General features: G+C 43.0%; 1 protein-coding gene and 1 long non-coding RNA gene across 2 annotated transcripts in view; one reads left to right on the top strand and one right to left on the bottom strand.

Moving 5' to 3' along the window:
- The window catches only part of LOC142761088 (uncharacterized), a 36,087-nt gene extending 29,242 nt beyond the window's left edge, over window positions 1–6,845 (top strand). Inside the window, exon 3 of the long non-coding RNA XR_012883502.1 lies at window positions 5,466–6,845. This is a non-coding gene — a long non-coding RNA (uncharacterized LOC142761088). The remainder of the gene's footprint in view (window positions 1–5,465) is intronic.
- A 118-nt stretch (window positions 6,846–6,963) lies between these two features.
- SLC35F1 (solute carrier family 35 member F1) overlaps window positions 6,964–20,342 on the bottom strand; it is a 357,370-nt gene continuing 343,991 nt past the window's right edge. The window contains exon 8 of the mRNA XM_075862418.1: window positions 6,964–13,492. Within this exon, the coding sequence (XP_075718533.1) occupies window positions 13,268–13,492 (225 nt within the window). The 3' untranslated portion in view covers window positions 6,964–13,267. The remainder of the gene's footprint in view (window positions 13,493–20,342) is intronic.

Raw genomic sequence — 20,342 nt, forward strand, 5'->3', positions numbered from 1 at the left:
AGATCGCATACTCCTTCTTGCTTGAGGGTCAACAGAGTGGCTGCGGCAGAGGATGTTCGACCCGGCTCCTCGAACACGGCACGAAAGGACTGCAGGAACAAGGCTAGGTCCGCGGATACAGCACCTTGTTGCTCCAAGATTGGGTTTGCCCATGCGAGGGCCTTGCCAGCGGGTTCCATGGCCTGAGCGTACTGTCACGGGCACTTGGTTTGTGGACCCACTAGGCCGCTCCGCCGTAGCGGGGAGGCAGCTGACCAGGTCACAGTCTATGTGAAAGTAGATAGCAGACAGTAATGTTTAGGTACCTGTAATAGTCCGGGCGGTGACTGTGGCCTCAGCATGGATGGAGACAGGTGCGGAAAGTGGCGCCAGACGTGGCGGGCAGTATCCGATGAGCCGATGGTACTTGACGTGGCAGATGGCACTTGACGTGGCAGATGGCACTTGACGTGGCAGATGGCACTTGACATGGCAGATGACACTTGACGTGGCACATGGCACTTGACGTGGCAGATGACACTTGACGTGGCAGATGACACTTGAACACGGGTAGGCACAGGAACAATGCGGAATACAGGAACGGTAACAGGGCACGGGTAACAGCAGGAACGGGAGACACTAAGGGACCATTTGCGAGACAGACAGGGAAAGACTAACAACGCTCAGGCAAGGATCAGAAGGGCTGGGGCATTCTTATAGAACAGGGAATCACGTGGGTTAATGATAATTGATTCCATGTGCGCGCGCTGGCCCTTTAAGAGCGGGCGCGAGCGTGTGCGCGCACCCGACGGCCCGCGGCCATGGACGCTACACCTCCCTTTAAAATGTACCATGGGCTCATCAATAGATATACACTTCTCGGGGGTGTATGCTTGGGAAAACCGGGCACTGAAATGGTCTAATAGGGGTCTCCGTTTATACAATCGGTTAAAACTGGGGTCATTATCAGTATAATGTAAGAAGCGAAGTATTGCCTCATTTTTATTTTTTTTAGGTTCCAGTTCAGTTGTAAAGTTGCTTTGAGGGGCCTATATATTATAAACCCCTATCAAACACCCCATTTTAGAAACTAGACCCCTCAAAGTATTCACAACAGCATTTAGAACGTTAATTAACCCTTTAGGTGTTTCACAGGAATTTAAAGCAAAGTAGATTTGAAATTTACATATTTCTTTTTTTTGTCAGAAAATTCTTTTGTATTCAATTTTTTTCTGTAAAACAGAAGGTTTTACCAGAGAAACGCAACTCAATACTTATTACCCAGATTCTTCCGTTTTGAGAAATATCCCACATGTGGCCCTAGTGCGGTAATGGACTGAAGCACCGGCCTCAGAAGCAAAGGAGCACCTAGAGGATTTTGAGGCCTCCTTTTTATTAGGCACCATGTCCAGTTTGAAGATGTCTTGTGGTGCCAAAACAGTGGAAACCTCCAAAAGTGACCCTATTTTGGAAACTAGACCCCTTGAGGAATTCATTGTAGTTTTAATGGGGTGCATGCGAAGTTTTGATCAGTTTTTATTCTATTTTTAAGTGGCGTGGTAAGTAAAAAACAGCAATTCTACGATTGTTTTTTATTAAAAAATTTGACAGCGCTCACCGTGCGCTATAAATGACACACTTTATTTTGCGGGTCGATACGATTCCGGCGATATCAGATGTTTATAGTTTTTTTATGTCTTATGGCGTGTGCACAATAAAATATTTTTGTAAAAAATCATTTACTTTTTGTGTTGCCTTACTCTTTGAGCCAGAACTTTTTTATTTTTCCATCAAGAAAGCTGTGTGATGACTTGTTTTTTTCGTAACGAACTGTAGTTGTGATCAGGACCATTTTTAGGTACATGCGACTTTTTGATCTCTTTTTAGTCCATTGACCAAACAATTGTGATTCTGGTAAAGTTTATTATTATTTTATTTTATGGCGTTCACCGTGCGGGATAAATAACAAAATAATTTTGTAGTTCAGGCCGTTACGGACGCGGCGATACCAATTATGTATTGTTTATTTGTTTATATTTATTAATAATAAAGGACTGATAAGGGAAAAAGGGGGATTTTTACTTTTGTTACTTTTAAAACTTTTATTTTCTTATTTTTACACAACTTTTTTTAACTTTTTTTAAACTTTTATTACTTTGTCCCACTAGGGGACTTGAGCACAGGAGGCCCTGATCGCAATTCTAATACACTGCACTATATGCATAGTGCAGTGTATTAGAGCTGTAAGCTACTCGCTGACAGCAAGCATAGTGGGTCCTGACTTTGTCAGGACCCACTAGGCTTCCGTAGATTGCATAGCCGGATGCCTTTATTAGGCGTCCGGTTGCCATAGCATGCATCGCTACCCGCTATCATGTAGCGGGCCGTCGATGGTGGTTTAACCCCTAAGAAGCCGCGATCGCTATTGAATGTGGCTTTTAAGGGGTTAATCAGCGGGGACACAGCGATCTGTCCCCGCTATAGGGGCTGCGGAAACTGCTGTATGAGACAGCAGCTGCTCACAGCTCCTGTATGTGTCGGGAAGACGGCCGAAATGGACGTTCCTCCCGTGACTTACAATTCCGTCATTGAGCTCGAACAATGTGGTTACCATGACGGAATAGTACGTCACTGATCACGAAGGGGTTAAATATAGCCACGCTGGCGATGGACAGATCACTGTAGGTCTGGCTACTGAAACTCTGGAAATTGAGACTGGTCATACATTTCTCCTGCAGGAGAAATGTAGTATTACATACTGGCCATTCAAATATAATACATGGACAGGCTGGGTCTGCCAGAGTGAGAACTTCTATTTCATGATCTGTCTAATAGATTGGGAACCCGAGCAGGGAACACCTTTCTGTGACATCCATATGTTCTAATAGGGCATAAGGACAGGAGTTGTCTTCATTAGACTACATCATTAACAGTCAGGCCTCTTAGCAGTTGCTATGGTTGGCTTGCTGATAGTTACACCTGCGATCACATACCATGCTGGAATTCCGTCAGAGTGAACTCTGAATAATATGTGGAAACTTTATGAGAAACATGTGATATACTTTGCTTATGTTAGGTAAACTGGCTACTTATTCTTTCATCATAAATTTTGAATTTTATCATTGTCCATGTAGATAGATTAGAGAATTGATTAAAGTGTAGCTAAACATTTGACAAACTCCTGACATGTCATAGTGACATGTCAGAAAATTGGATTGGTGGGGGTCTGAGCCCTGAGACCCCACCAATCGCTAGAAAGAAGCAGCTGAAGTGCTCGTGTGGGTGCTCAGCCGCTTCGTGTCTGTTCTGCTTTTTCCGGAAATAAATGTATCGGTGTACAGACTCAATAGAAAGTCTATGTGCCCGTACTAAGATACATTGCGGACAGACAAAAATAGCGAAAAACGCCTTTTCTGCCTCATTGATTTTAATGTCAGAGGCGGAACTGCAGCGAAAAAGGACATACCACTTTTTTTCCCCTTTATCGGCTAAAAGCCGCTCGGGAAAAAAAAAACGCCTCCCCCTCCCATTGAAATCAATGGGAGGCGATTTCTGTCATTTTTTGGTCGCTAATTCCAATGCGGTTTCCGTGTCAAAATCAGCGCCAAATAACTGGGTGGACTGGGCCTAAATCTAAAATCTATTTAGGTACCAATCTTTGAAAACTTGAACCATCAGAACAATGCCTATCTATTTGCAATATTAGGGCATATAGATGTCATAGAGGGGGATGTTCTGCTCGGGACCCCTCTTTAACAGCAAAAGCGACATCAGCATATCATTAGGGGTGTCCTCATTTAGAAAAGGGGTTGTCTCATCTGGAAATAATTAAATATTATTATTTTATTTTTTTATATATAAGACAACCAGGGATGGGATTTATAAAAGTAGTGAGAGAAAAAATCCAGGAAGGTGAAGCCGGTAAGCCAAACTTCAGACTCCAACTCTTCTACTTTTCAACTGTCCGACTCTCGATTCCTCGATAAATGCCTCATGTATAATAACCTGGTTGTCTGCTCGCAGTGTATAAATGTATTTGTAGTAGGGATGCACAATACATCGACACCATTTTGATGCTGTGCGGGGGCAAACGATTCGATACCGTCAATTTATGTATTTCTATACTAAGCTGTGCGGCTGCACAGCTTAGTATTGAAATGAATGAAGAGAACATGGCGCTTGCGAACTGTGCTGCGCCCACGATGTTCTATTCCTTGAGTGACTGGCACGCTCGTCATTAGCGCCAGCCGCGTCACTTTAGGAGGGAAGAACGCTCCTCCATCCTTTCTCTACTGCCACCAATGATGATCTGAGTATGTGAGAAGGGGGGTAAGGGGAATGTTGCGAGCAGCATCGGCAGTGGGTTCCTGATGACGTGCCAGTGCCTGTGTCGCTCGCGCCGCTAGTGTGGAATCAGGACTGCGCTACAGTGAACTGACGGACCAGCCCTAGGCAGGTATTAGAGCAGAGAAAAAGCTTGAAATAAAGGCACTAGCGCAGGCACTAGTAGTTTTTGCAGCCAGCATTGTGGAACTTTGGGGTTAATATGACCGACATTAACCCCAATGTTGCCATTATGTGAGAAAAATGATGAAGTCACTTATTACATGGTGTTATGACTTTAGTATATCTATGTTCCTCATATTAATAGTAATTAACCCCATCATGTACCTCACACATTAACCCAATGTTGTCCATTATGACTGAGCTAGGTACTTGATGGGATTTCAAACTATAATGGGCAACATTGGGTTATCTGTGAGGGAGATGATGGGGTTAATTACTATTAGGCCTTATTCACATGACTGTGTTTGATTATTATCTATGATGCTGTGAGTCACAGCCACCCCGCGGGAAAGCTGAAAACATGATTACAGTACAGGACAGTTATCCCACGGGGAGGCTGTGACTCCTAACATCATAGATAACAGACGCTAGGAGCCCGGCTCCCTGAACTGTGTTCCGTCCGGAAAATACAGCCGACATACAGTCCGTATATCACGGGCCAAACACAGCCATGTGAATAAGGCCTAATAGTAATTAACCCCATCATTTCCCTCACTGATTAACCCAATATTGCCCATTGTAATCATTATAGTAAATGATCGCATCATGTTCCTCGCTCACTCATAATAGACAACATTGGATTAATGTGTGAGGAACATGATGGGTTAATTATAATTAATGTGTCAAATGGAGGTTCAAAATTGATAACACCATGTGCCTCACATCAGAAAACGGAAGGACATTTTTGTGGGTTTTTTATTGTTGGCAAAGTATCGTTTTGGTATTGAGTATCGCAATACTACTTAAGTATCGGTATCGAAGTCCAAATTCTGGTATCGTGACATCCCTAGTTCGTAGTTTGTAACGTAAGAAAATAGAGAACAGTGTGCACTCTCAAGTTTGAATGGCAATAAAATAAACATTAAGTGTTTCTGTTGTATTAGGTACTTATCTTAATGCTGTCTACTTGTTTTCTCTAGGAGCTCTGAGATGACTGCAGACACGCCCAGTCAGGGCCGATTTAACCATAGGGAAAAGGGAGCACCTGAACTGGACCCACTATTTTCAAATATGTTTGCATCCTCAGGACGCTGACACAGTTAAAAACTTGTAAGGGGTATTTGAGAGCGCAGAGACTGGGTAAAGCGGCATTGTTGTGTGTCTTCCCCATGTATGTGCCCTCTGTTAGCACTTGCGTACTTCACCTTCATTGGTTGTCTGTCTTTCTTCTCCCATTCTGTGTCGGTCTGGCAGTTCTCCCTCCTGTAGTTCCGTTCAGCAGCGTGCGGCTCGCTGCAGCGCCACTGAACACTCTGTAATGTCCCGGTTGTGAGGTTGCGTTTCCCAGGCAGCCAGACTAGGAGGGAGGAGTGCAGCGGTAGCTCCTTCGGAGTCCAGTTCTGACATGATGTAGCGGCGCCACACCAGCTGAGTGGATTGGCTGAGCATTGAGGAGTAAGAAAGGAAGGGGATATAGGAGCAGGGAGGAGGGTTGCACAGCAGAGCCCTGGTACTCACAGCCCTCAGTGCAGCACAATCACTGGGAACAAAGACAATATTAACCCTCAGTGCTCCAGACTGTTCAGGAGGGGGACCTACTGATGAAAATTTTGGACTGGACCCAAGAAAGTTGTTAAATGGCCCTTCACCCAGAAATTAATTTCCTCTTCTGGTCTTCAGAGGAGGAACTTCATTACTGCGCATGGGCAACCCAGATTCGAGCATTTTATATTGTGATTTTTGGGAGAAAAAGAAAATCGCAAATCTCAAAAACATTTGGTTTAAAATTCATAAAAAAGTCTTTACTTACCCAGTTAGTGTTGTCATTGCAAGGTTCCTTTTCTTCCCGGCTATTCTCCATGCAGCCTGGCCACCTGGAATGACGTTTCATCCCATGTAACTGCTGAAGCATCATCACAGGAGGCCGGCCTGCACGAACAACAGGGGGACGCTTTGCTATGGCAACGCCTGGGGGAAAAGTACTTTTTCATCTGCCCGAAATTTGGTGCTGTTTTTCTGCCGGAATTCCCTGAAAGTTCTAGGTTGGATGCGCTGCATATTTTTACGCAGCGTATCTGGCCTGTGGGAAAATACCTTTATGGTGTACTGTGGTATCTGAAAGAGTGCAATGTGCACTGCATATTCTTTACCTTTTTTCAGATCTTTAAATGTTGGGTGGTATGGTGATGAAGTATTGTATGTGTGGGTGTTATCATTCTGATGTTTTTATTGTTATTTCTCTGTAATTGGGTCATTAACTGTATTCTTTTTCCCACTGAACATATTTTCTGTGCATCAGTTTACATGTAAAAATTTACACCCGCTGCTCGCAGCAGTAAAAATTTACAGACTATTTATAAGACGGCTTTATGTGATCATTCATTAGTCAAGCAGCAACACTTCTAATGATTTGCAATAATTGTTCACTCAAATTCACAAGAGGACTTCCATGGACCCTTACTAAAGAACAAAACAATCCATTTTTCATAAAGTGTTTATTATAATTTTATAACAATTTACAGGCATTACATTGCCACAGTCAGTCCATTTAGGTGCATGCAAATATCAAAAACAGAGAAGGGTTTGTTTTGTTAATGCAGGACCTGTATGGTTGTCACTTTTGGTTCAGATTTCGACATTACGGCAAAAGGAGTGTGCTTTTTGTTCTCAAGGCCGTCGGTATTGGCAAAAATTGGGTAGTCTTACTTAGCCCAAGAATTCTCACAAATTATTTTGAATACAAATAAAAACAAGAGAAAACAACATTACTTATAACATGTAAACAGCACTTAGAGACATTACATGACATGGGTAACATGTTCGAAAAGTTCAATTTCCAACTGTAATAAACACCATTATTTACTTTTTAAAAAGGTTGCCCTCATGTTCCCCCAATATGTTATTGCCTTGTACAAGCAGGGTCATTGATAATAATGTTTATAACATTTTTTAGTAAACAGAGTGTTTCATTTGTGACTATGACTAGCTACGGCTAACTTCAAACCACGTTTGATGTTTTTGTTCAGCGGCACCATTGGAAGCGGCCCTGCTGAATGTATGGAAAGGCATATGCAACTGTATTCCATTGCCTACAATTTAAAAAAAAAAAGTATATTACACGGTATAGCTTTTTTTGTATACAGTTATATTAAAAAGAAGTGAAGTCAAGAAGTACGCGTTCCAATACAGTTGGGGCTGTGGGATCCAATTATACAAAAGGAAACCCTTCTGACATAATTTTGCTCACTAAACTCTATGGGCACGTCATCATATATGTCGGCTGATTTTCCCGAGGTGTAAATTGTCGGCTGATTTTCCCGAGGTGTAAATTGTCGGGTGATTTTCTTGAGGTGTGAATTGACCTCAACCCAGACAACTATTGAATGATAAAATTAATAGTAGGGATATGCATTAACAAGAAATAACTAAAATAGCAATATCGTAACCCCTCAATATGAATGTGCCCTCAACCTCCTGGCAAGCACATGCAAGCCACCACTTCCTTCTTTCTAAAAAATGTGCGTTCCCGATTGCCAATTTCTGTATTAGGAAATAGTGCGTGGTGGGGGCCCTCATGGCAGGGAGTCCCCTATAGGATAACAACATTTAGTTGCTGCTTTGTTGCCTATTGGTTTTATGTACATCAGATCCCTTTCTTCGAGTGCACTATATGTTTAAACAAAATTGTGCTATATTTAGGACTAAAACTTCATTTATAGGAGAGTGATCATTTTTGTGTAAACTCATTAACAAATAGATGTATAAAGGTGCTCAGTAATTTCCCAATTTCAAAATTAATCTTAAAAATACAGTGGGCTCTAACACATGTATAATGTACATAAACCTAGCGTACATTAAATAAAGAAAAGTCACAGTACTTTAGTGTTCCTTCCTCTGTAACCTGGGTTGTACATTTACATGCATGACACACTTACTACTATTACCCTTACATTAAGAAAACATTATTTCATATATTATTAATGTCCAGGTCCCTAACCAATGGCTAAATACACCCTCAGGCCACTTTTACACTTGCGACTTTGGTCAATATATAGCATCAGCATGTGTAAGCCAAAACCAGGAGTGGAACATAAACAGAGAAAAGTATAATGGAAACACTTGTACCGCTTCTGTGTTTTGGACCCACTCCTGGTTTTGGCTTACAAATACTGATGCAAAATACTGTCGTGTGAAATGGCCAAATTCTGTATATTTCTCCCCAGTGACCAATACTCAAATATTAGTTTACTGCAGAAGTTTAAGCAGTGTTACATAGTGTTGCAGAATTTTTAGCTCTTCCCATGTATTCGCAGGCATGTAGTTAAACGGGTATTCCAGACGATAACGTTTACCAGCTATCCACATCGCTGGGGTCTGACTGCTGTTTTCGTAGCACCAATAGAGTTGTATCGAGCGGCAGTGTGCATCCCAAGTCACTACTACAAGCTCCTCCTCACTGTTGTTGTTCTGGTGGTTGGGTTAAGGGACTTGGGTCCCCTTCTAGCCCAAGGAGTTGGACCCCTACTGATCTAACATTTATCAGCTATCCCATGGATAGTGTAGGTGGTAAATGTTCTCCGTTGGAATAACCTCTTTGCCACCATTATCTATACGTACTGAAGTAGACACTGCATTCGGTGTCTGTACAGGAGATTCCGAGACATGCTTCAAATTTATTACACGCATCAAATTTATTACTGTGCCAAAAGAACCTTGATTTTCGACATGTTTGCCACGTTGGGTCGCATACTTAGAATATGGCCATAGATATGTTAAGTCGTAATATGCACCAGATTTAAAATGGCGCAACATACTGGTCTAATGTATACCACCCATTAGCTGGTGTAAAGAAGGGAATAGAGTCTAACATGTATCAAGATCTGCCAAATCTATCAAACAGCGTGTGCGTCATTGATAAATACTGCATCTTCAGCCTAGCACCTCTAGCTTCAGGCTATCTATTCACCTCTAGCTTCAGGCTATCTATTTTAAAGTGGTATTCCCAACTTAGACATTTATGGCATATCTAGATGATATGCCATAAATGTCTGATAGATGCAATCAGAGTTATGGAGCTCTCTCCATTCTGTTCAATTAGAGTTATGGAGCTCTCTCTGTTCTGTTCAATTAGAGTTATCGAGCTCTCTCTATTCTGTTCATTTAGGCCTGATTCACACGAACGTGTTAAACGTCCGTGGGACGGCTGTTGAAACAGCGGCCGTCCCACTGACCTATTTAATTCAATGTGGCGTTCACACAGCTGTTGTTTCAACGGACCGTGTGAAGGGTCAGAGCGAAAATAGGACATGTCCTATCTTTTCACGCATCCCTCCATAGACTCTCAACTATGGTGGATGCGTGACATCGCGTCCCGCAGCGCTGAGCACGGATGCACCTTGGACGTGAAAAGCTGCAGTTTTTCACGTCCGAGATACGCAGCGCTCGTGTGAATCAGGCCTTAGAGTTATGGAGCTCTCTCCATTAGAGTTTAGTGCTGCTCAGTTGTTTTTGTAACTTCCAAATAACAGAATGGAGAGAGACGCAGGCATGCGTGGCCCTCTCTCCACTAGTCACTGTGTAACGTCCACAGCCACGGACCGTCGTTCTTACCTGACCCCCGACGGCCGTGGCCATGGACGAGTGAGTGCCAGGCGGCATCTCCCTCCTGAGAGACGTCGACACTCACTTCTGCTTCGCTGCACTGGTTCCCGTTGGGTGCGAGCGCGTCCGGCCTGAAAGGGCCAGTGCACACACATGAGTAAAATCTGTAATTAGCCCATGATCACCATGGACTATAAAAAGGGCTCTGCCCTTTCACTCAGGGCCTGAGCGTTGTTGTGTTTACCCATGTAAGTCTTAGCAAATGGTCCCTTAGTGTTGTCCTGTTTCCGTGCCCTGCTACCTGTATCCTGTGCTATAGTTGTTCCTGTGCCTTAGAGTGTTGGGGTCGTGTTGTGCCAGGTTCACGCCTGCTGATATACACCACGTCTGTTGTCTGCAAGTTCACCTGTGCCGAGCCTCCATTACTGTCTGGACTATCAAAGGTACTCTTGTACTAAGACTGTGGTTTGGCCAGCTGCTACTCCGCTACGGCGGTGCGGCCTAGTGGGTCCATATATCCACGGATCGTGACACCCTGCCTGGAATCGGTAGCTTGCGGCCACTGCACCAGATGTAATGGGGGTCGGGTGATCCCCGTTCTCGATATAAGTGCGGGTCCCAGAGCTGGGACCCGCATCTATCAGACATTTATGGCATATCCTGTGGATAAGTTGGGAATAACCCTTTCAGCTATTATTAATAAATCGGCCCCATAGTGTATCTTGTTTTGGTCTCTTTGTTTGTCTCTATACTTGTTAGCCCAGTTTTTTTAGTGGCATGGTTTTTAGGCACTGGATGGAGCTAAACAGAAAAATATATTTTAATTTCTATATAATTATGTACTTCATATCTATTGATGGTTATACTGGATTGTTGATCTACTATCAGAGCAGTTTTTTTTATATATAAAAATTAACACAAATTATGATCCAGAAACAGTTTCACCATATGCACGCTATACAGTAATGGTTGGGAATATTTAATTATTCATGCATTGTCAGAAGCTTGGAAGGAAATTTCAACATATATTGGCCAATGTATTACTACCTGTATATTTACATGGTCAGATCATTTACTATGGTCAACTTTGCAACTTTTGGAGATTTGCCATCTTGATATTACTACTGAGTTTTGAATGATATTATCAGGTTAAGCACGCCTGGCACGCCAGCCCAAGGGTATAAATTGTTGTACAGAACAACGTTTAAAAGTTATACTGGATACAGAACGTTTGAGATATGTGGTGAGCACTGTTTAGTACTAGAAAACACAATTTATAGCATACGTACAAAAAGTATACATTAAAATAGTTTCATTAGAAGTAAAAAAAGAAACACAACATCTTATATGAGTCGTTGCAACTAAAAACCTACTTGTAAGCATAATAAACAATTTGGCATATAAAAAATAAATACCAATACTGTAGTAGATAGAAAGAGTTCTTTCCTGTATGAGAGGGTGTAACAGTCTTGGTAGCTACGGTATACTACACTGATCCTTGGTAAAACACTACAGCCTGGCCAATATAGGAAGTGATGGTAAATTTCTGGACGCTTGGGGAAGAATGAGAAGTTATAATATTGCTATCCAAAAATTTGTGAAATCTGTTGTACTAGCAAGTAGAGAACTCCGGTCAGATGTCATACCCTTTGCTCAGCAATATTGTGGGTTCATAAGGCATTATACCTGTCTCTGTGCAATGTCAGACCCTGTATATATTTTGGGGACTATGAAATATTTGTATGGGATTGGATATAGCTGGAGTAACAGTTCTAACTGTATAGCACAGGCACAGCTTAAAACTCACTTAACACATTTTTAACCCTGAGTGTTGCCTGGGAGCTTTTACACTTTTTATTGCTCATTATTTCTCAAAATGCATAACTGAAAGACACGGTGGTTCTCAGCCGCACTGCAAAAGTAAGCCCAGGGTCCAACATCTCAAGCTCTTGGGACTCTCTGAATTGACTTCTAATTTAGGCTGGTATATGCACAGAATATGATTAGCGTAATTCATTTCAGTCATGTGCTAGGAACATAGTGTAAAGATATTAAAGTGTAACTAAACTTTTTTTTAAAAATGTGACATCATAGTGACATGTCAGAAGTTTTAATCGGTGGGGGTCAGAGCACTGAAACTAATCGGCCGAAGCGCTTGGGTTAGCGCTGTTTTGCTTTGTTTGCGATCGGCTCTCTTCGGAAAGCTGAGTGAGCGGTGTACAGACTCATAGACTTTCTCCTGCTTTGTTTTAGCGATCGGTGGGGATCTCGCTGCTCGGACCCCCAGCGATCAAAACTTGTCACTAGGGTAGCCTATACTACTTATTAGTTCATGCGATAGAAAAGAACATGAAATGTTTACTTATATTATAACCATCTGTAGTGATTTACTAAAATCATTGCTTGAATTTTGAAGTTTGGCACAGAGAGAATAAACTATATCACAGTGAACACTGAACTGATATACTTGTGATAGTCACAATATAATGAGAATATTGGAATGTGCTGGTGTAGGTTAGTTGTGGTTATTTATGGCACTAGTGGAGTTATAGCACAACTATATAGATCTGTAACACTTAGATACTGCTAGACAATGCCATTAGTTGCTTAGGAGATTGAGTTAAAGCATGAAAAATTAGAATATCATTTACCTGGCAAATGGACAGTACAAAAAGTCTTACAAATCTGATGTATTATAAAAGTTCTGACGGGAATTTATTTTCCTACCAACATTCTGGGCGGAGGCAGCTGGCAGTGCACCAATAGGAATGTCATTCTTTATATTCAAGTCACTTTAATTAAGCATCGACTTTGTGTAAGAAAGGGAACTTTTTGTGAAAATTACAATGTAAATTTGCTAAAATAAAAATCTTGGCAATGTATCACATGAAGACATGTGCAAAAGTAAACGTTGAGGTAATATCACCTTTCACAACATTTTCCTACCCTCTAAGAGATTACACACTCATGAATAAATAGTGCTGTCATATCTATGACTCCAGGTGTTCCCGCGCCTGTTGGTGTTGGATATTTCTTGCATCCTTTAAAAACCTTTTTCATGCTCCTGCTATCAAGTCCCTTCATGTAAATGTATCTGGTAAATGCCTTTTCTCTATGCACAATACAGAGATAATGGACAAACAGTTGTCACTGAGACCTCAGCGGGTAGAAAACGCTTGATTTAGGCAACTCTAACGCGTGGCTCCTCTTCTGTCTCTTGGCCTAAACTTGTGTATGTTACTGAAGGCTCCAACTGTGCACTTGAAGGCAATTCTACTACAGGTCCTGACGGGTTGCGGAATTGCTTGTACACCCTAGGATCCTGGGCCACATAAGTTGTTGTGGAGAAGTACAGCACCAGTCCAACCAGAATTGTGCACAAGGACAGAAGATAAAGTCCTGAAAACTAAGCAGTAGAAGAAGAGACTATTATTCAAGGAAAGGACATTTTAAAGAGTTAAACAAGGACATTTATGATAAAGCATAGAGGATTTATTAAAAAAAGGACAGAAAAATATTTTCAATAGAAACCAATCACTACTATATAATAATAGCTGGAATCTGATATTTTGCTTTAGGCAACACGATAACTGATAACTTTGGAGTGATTTTCATAAATAAACCTGAAGTCAATTTATGTGACACTTGTTAGGGTATGTTCACACGCAGTGGTTTCGGACGTAATTCGGGCGTTTTACGCTTCGAATTACGCCTGAAAAAAATGCCCCTAATACACCTACAAACATCTGCCCATTGCTTTCAATAGGTTTTACGATGTTCTGTTCCCACGAGCCTTTATTTTACGTGTCGCTGTCAAAATACGGCGCGTAAAATGACGGCTTGACAAAAGAAGTGCAGGTCACTTCTTGGGATGTTTTTGGAGCTGTTTTTTATAGACTCTATTGAAAACAGCTCCAAAATCGGCTGTAAAATACGCCGCGAAAAACGCAGCGAAAATCGCGAGTGGCCGAAAATCAGGAGCTGTTTTCGCCTGAAACATACCCTAAGAGGTTCTGGAATAAAATTACATTATACCACTGCACTGAAGACTCACCAAAACACTATTTGGATATCTTCACATGCAGAACATGATGTAGAAGTGTGTGTGTGTGTGTGTGTGTGTGTGTGTGTGTGTGTGTGTGTGTGTGTGTGTGTGTGTGTGTGTTTGAAAATCTGCAGCATTTTTAATTTGTAGCAACGAAATCCGCCACAAAGTACTGTACTTTGTTGCGGTTTTTTTGTCATTTTTTTTTAACCAAAGCCAGGAAAAGTATAAAGGAAAAATGTAAGTCTCCCCTCTTTTGTAAAAAAAATAAACTGGACCAAAAACTGCATGTGTGATTTCAGCCTAAGGACTCATTCACACAGCCATATTACACTTCTGTACAATCCATGGTCCCATACTGTACCTCTGTATACCTCTGATCTCATCATGGCATGCTCTATTGGTTGCCATAATACAAAGGTAATCTCTCTCCTACAAATATTGCTTCTAGGGATGGATATCCCCGTAATACAGTGTCACACATGGGTAGCATTCAGTGGCACACAGAGTCCCTACAGCTCTGTAGTATAGGACCATAGGGACTTTGTGTGCCGTTGTACAGACCGGTTTGCATGAATAAAAATCCATCAGCAGTGTGATTTATAAAACAATTTTGTTGGATTATTATTAAAGGATGCATGATTGTAGGAATTTTATAAATAACGTAAGATATTGCTTATGTTATGATACGGCAATAGAAACCTTGATGCAATTAGCTAAGTCAGAATAATTAATTGCTTGGAGCCACCTGTGTGCAATTAAAGTATTTTTCCTAAATTTAAATGAATGCACCAAATAAATTCACGTGTCTTTGAGATGACTTTGGTTAGTGTACTTAACACAACCTTCACAATCAAGGCTGAAGAAAGTTTCAAAAATACCAAAAAGATTATTGATAACCATAAATCAGAAGATGGATGTAAGAGAGGCTCTAACACCTTTAGAAGCTAATAGATCACCTTCCAGCACATCATAAAGAAAAGATGAGCTCAACTGGATGACTTTGCTAGAACAAGTTTTACTTTAAAACACAATAGTACTTGAAGAAATCATACTTTGTACGGAGGACATTATAAGGTTTTTGAAAGTGACAGGAGAGATAATTCTTAGTGTAACAAAAAGCTGGACCCATGACAAATGCAATCGAAGAAAGGAACTGCAGCACTCAAGATAATCCAAAGAAGTGTATTTGATTTATTCACCAAACATAAAAACACTTGCAACGTTTCAACCCATGAATGGGTCTTTATCAAGCATGCACCCATGACAAATCCATTCTTAAATTTCATTATGTTGACTTGGTATTGGAAATGCATATGTAAAACATAGGTAATTTAGAGTCTGGCAGAAAGCCACATAGGGCTTGCATGCTCAGTTGGGCACATTGACTTATGAAAGAAGCTCTCCCAGCAAAAATGTTTTGGACCCCCCCCCCCCCCATTTATAATTGAGGTGGCATAAATGATACTGTGGTTAGAGAACTCATCTATGGCTTTATCTTGTAGTTTCAGCCTCCATTCTAGGCCACCGTTCTGTCACATGACCATCGCTTTGACTAACTGAATCTTACAGCATCTGCTGTGTGGACTGGAAGTCATTCTCTCTATACATTACTATGAAAGCCTCGATGTGAGTCCTATAGGAATGAATAGAGAGACTGACTTCCTTCCCACAGAGTAGATCGGGGGTCTTGTGACCGAACGGCAGCCCGGTATGGAGGCTTAAACTACAAGATAAAGCCAAATGTTAGTTTTCTAACTACAGTATCATTTAGGCCACTTCAATTGCAAACAAGGGGGCCCAAAACATTTTTGCTGGGAGTGCTTCTTTAAAGAGAACCTTTCACCTGCCCATACATGTGCAGCTGAGTGCAGCTGAGGGCAGGCTGCAGAAACCCTGGGGCATGTTAAAAAAAAAATCTACCCTCCTCCGTTATTTAGATATCGGTGCCATTATATTTGGCGCCCGATATTTAAATAACTCCCTGAACTGTCAATGGGGCGTGTAATGGCAAGGCGGCGTGTTACTATGGCTATGAGGATAGAGGAGAGAGTGTGCGCGCACACCAGGGGCGTAACTAGGAAAGACTGGGCCCCATAGCAAACTTTTGACTGGGGCCCCCCCTCCCCTGGGTGTCACACAACCCCCCCCTTGTAGATAGTGCCTTTTTTACAGCCCCCCCTGTAGATAATGCCATACAGCCCCCCCTCTGTAGATAGCGCCATACAGCCCCCCTGTAGATAACGCCATACAGCCCCGCTGTAGAGAACGCCATACAGCCCCCTCTGTAGAGAACGCCATACAGCCCCCTCTGTAGGGAATGCCATACAGCCCCCCCTGTAGAGAACGCCATACAGCTCCCCCCCTGTAGGGAACGCCATACAGCCACCCCCCCTGTAGGGAACGCCATACAGCGTCCCCCCTCCCAACAAAAATGCGACCTACAGTGTGTCCTACAAAATACATGTATCCCCCCTCCACAGGATCTCCACAGGATAGGGGATACATGTGTGATCGCTGGCAGCGATAGGGAGAACGGGGGACTGAAAGTCCCCTGAACTTCTCCATGACTAACCTCTGACTTCCGGCGTCTGCGCAGCTCAATAAAAATGAAAGGAGCGCTGGTCACGCATGCGCACAAGCGGGACCGGCGCTCCATTCATTTCTACGGAGCTGCCGACACAGACCCCGGAAGTCCGAGGTTTGTGATGGAGAACTTCAGGGGACTTTCAGTCCCCCGTTCTCCCTATCGCTGCCAGCGATCACACATGTATCCCCTGTCCTGTGGAGATCCTGTAGAGAGAGGATACATGTCTTTTGCTCTATTTTGTGCCTTCAGGACAAGACACCGTTTAGCCATTTTTAGCACGCGTTAGTTAAATGGCTATAACTTTTTTATTTGTTGGGCTAACGACGTGATTTTTGCGACGTTTTTTCCGTAGATAATGCAGGTTTCTTTTTTTTTATCGTTTTTCTACACACCTTTTTTACTATTTTAGAATTTTTATTCATAAAGTTTGAAAATAATAGTAAAAAAATAAGCTTTTTTACATTTCAGCTATTTTTTTTTTGGGTAATAACATAGTTTTACCCTAAAATAGACCTTTTATTTGTGATCGCCATTGTCTACCGTAAATTTTTATATATTACATGTCTATATTAGGGTAATTGGGTCAGCGCTAGCGTTACAACAATGATTGGCGGGGGGGGGGGGAACGTTTTTTTTTTGGGGTGGGTATTTTATGTGTATTTATTATTTAAATTTTTTTTGCACTTTACTTTATTATTTTTTTATTACTATGGTCTGTCCCCCAAAGGTCAAAGAAGACCTTTGGGGAACTTTATATATTTTTTTTCTTTCTTTTACACCATGTTTTTCCACTGTAACTGGAGCTGCACAGCAGCCCCAGTTACAGGGGAAATCAGCCCTCTCATAGTGACGATTGTCACTAACTGGGCTGTGCTGGGTCTAGTAAGACCCAGCAGCAGCCTGCCACTAACGGCACCCGGCGATCATGTGACCAGTCACATGATCACCGGGAGGAATAGAGACAGCGAAAGCTGCTTCTATCTTTTCCTCAGGGTCCACGGCAGTCACTGACAGCCGGAGACCCGACATTCAGCTGCCAGATCGCGCGGGCAGCAAGTTAAAACCCGAGCCATAGAAAGTCTATGGCTCGGGTTTTAAGGACCCTGACCGCTGGCCGTAAAAATACAGCCAGCGGTCGGGAACCAGTTAATGGCAGAGCGGGGAGATACCTCCCTGCTCTGCCGTACTGTTCAGTGGCGTCCCGCTGTAGCAGCCATAGCGGCTGCTAGCGGAGCCTCCGGCCATGGTGGGGGCCCGTGCCGGCGGGCGACACGGGCCCCCTCATGCCGCGGGCCCCGTAGCAGCCGCTACTGCTGCTACGGCGGTAGTTACGCCACTGGCACACACGCTCTCACTCTTCAGCTGTCAAGATCAGTCCTCTGCTGATCTGGCAAGGGGGCGTGTCACTGCTACGGACAGTGTAAGATGTGGGGAGAGGAGAGCGCGCATGCGCGCTTTCCTCTCTTCAGCTCTTCCGAGAGATCAGTGACACGCCCCTTGCCAGTTCGGTAGACAAAGTACAAGACTAATCTCTCGCAAGAGCCGAACAGAGGAGAGCGCACATGCGCGCTCTCCTCTCCACAGCTCTTGCACTGTCCGTATCAGTGACACGCCCCCTTGCCAGTTCGGCAGAAGACTCACCTTGACAGCTGAAGAGTGAGAGCGTGCCCGCGTGCACACTCTTTCCTCTATCCTCACTCTTGCTGTAACACTGTCCGTATCTGATTGGACAGTGTCACAGCCATAGTAATATGCCCCCTTCCCATTACACGCCCCATTGACAGTACAGGGGGTTATTTAAATGTCGGGCGCCAAATATAACGGCACCGATATCTAAATAACGGAGGAGGGTAGAATTTTTTTTTAAAGTGCCCCAGTGTTTGTGCAGCCCTGCCCATTACATGCTGCACTCAGCTGTACATGTGTGGGGAGGTGAAAGGTTCTCTTTAAGCATATCCAAGACCTGAAACTACTTAACTATCCAAATCACTTAATAGATTATTTTTGTTTGATAATGTAAAATCAAACAACTCCACTCCTTGGTTGCATGGGATGAGAGTGGCCTGTGGGCTCCTTGGCCTTTTGGCTCTGGACACTGGTAATGCATGATCATGCATTCTCTACAAAGGGGATGTATCACCACTGCGTGATTGGTAAAGAAAAAAAACCGAATGGAAAATATTCACATTGAAACACTCTTAAATAATAAACGATGGCCTTAAACAGAGGGGTAGCATCATTAGCATGTAAGACAATAAGCCCTTATTCACACGACAGGGTTTCCCGGCCGGGTGACGGCCGTTCATAAAACGTCTGTCACCCGGCTGCTGTAGGAACAATAGACCCCTAATGGGGCTATTCACACGACCGATTTTTTTGACGGCCCGGGAAACCTGGCCGTAAAAAAATGGGACATGTCCTATTTTCGGCCGTTTAACCCATCCTCCCGGCTCCCATAGAAGTCTATGGGGCCGGGTAATACACGGCCATCACCGGAATGTGTCCCGAGTGATGGCCATGTATTCCGTACTGTTCAGTGGCGTCCCGCTGTAGCAGCCATAGCGGCTGCTAGCGGAGCCTCCGGCACTGCGCTGGCTCCCTTCCCCTGCTTGTTTTATGCTGCTGCTGCGGCTGCTACTATTGTAGCGACGCCACTATAGCAGAGCAGGGAGGTATCTCCCTGCTCTGCTATGTGCTAGCCCCCCTTTAGCTCCCTGAAGGAGCGGAATCCCCGTGTGTTCGGGGATTCCGATCCTTGATAGAGAGCTTGATGTCTCTGTCCATATCTGGGCAGTGACATCAGGGGAAACTCCTGAAGCGGAATCCCCAAACACATGGGGATTCCCCTTCAGGAGTTGCCCCTGATGTCACTGTCCAGACATGCCCAGCCCGGAACGGATGCAAAACTTATGCAAACCGGCCGGGAAAAACTGCCGATTTTATCGGCCGACACTCGGGCGGGACCCTGTCGTATGAATAAGGCATAAGAGATGATTTTTTTGTTTTGTTATAATCACTGCATATCTTAGAGAATATTCTAGAATATTTTACAGTCGGCTTTTTCTAATGAGTCTCACTCTCAGAAACTAGAGCACTAAACATTCCTTCAAGCTATTATAGCATGAGAATTAATTTGTCACAAAGGAGCTTTGTTAATCAAGAGCTTTTTAAACTTAATTTTAGCTGACCAGAATTGTGACTCCTACTGAGCATTTTTCTATCTTTTCTTCATGAAATTAGGGTGAAATAAAGAATGCTTTTATTCTACAGTGTTGTGCATGAAAGGTTTCTCTCCTTGCTTTTGTGTTTGGCAGCAGACTGCGCTGAGTGAACATGCTTGGGTTTTGTTTTCATACCTCAGTTTCCCCTCATGCTACGAGCAGACTAATGTATCTTTTCATGTGGGAATATTGTATGAGATCAGCAATGAAGCCCATTGTACTCCAACACAGCTGCTCATCTAAATTGCTATTTAATGTACCAGGTAACAATGGACATTGTCTGTGTTAAAAAATGAAATTGCATATAGATGGCTCTAAGGTTTAATATCCACATATATGCCTGAAAAACAGTTCACAGCAAGCTAAACTACAGCAATCAATGCCAAGCAGCAGCGGCAAA

This window comes from Rhinoderma darwinii, chromosome 4, assembly GCF_050947455.1.
Source record: "Rhinoderma darwinii isolate aRhiDar2 chromosome 4, aRhiDar2.hap1, whole genome shotgun sequence".
NCBI classification, from domain to species: domain Eukaryota; kingdom Metazoa; phylum Chordata; class Amphibia; order Anura; family Rhinodermatidae; genus Rhinoderma; species Rhinoderma darwinii.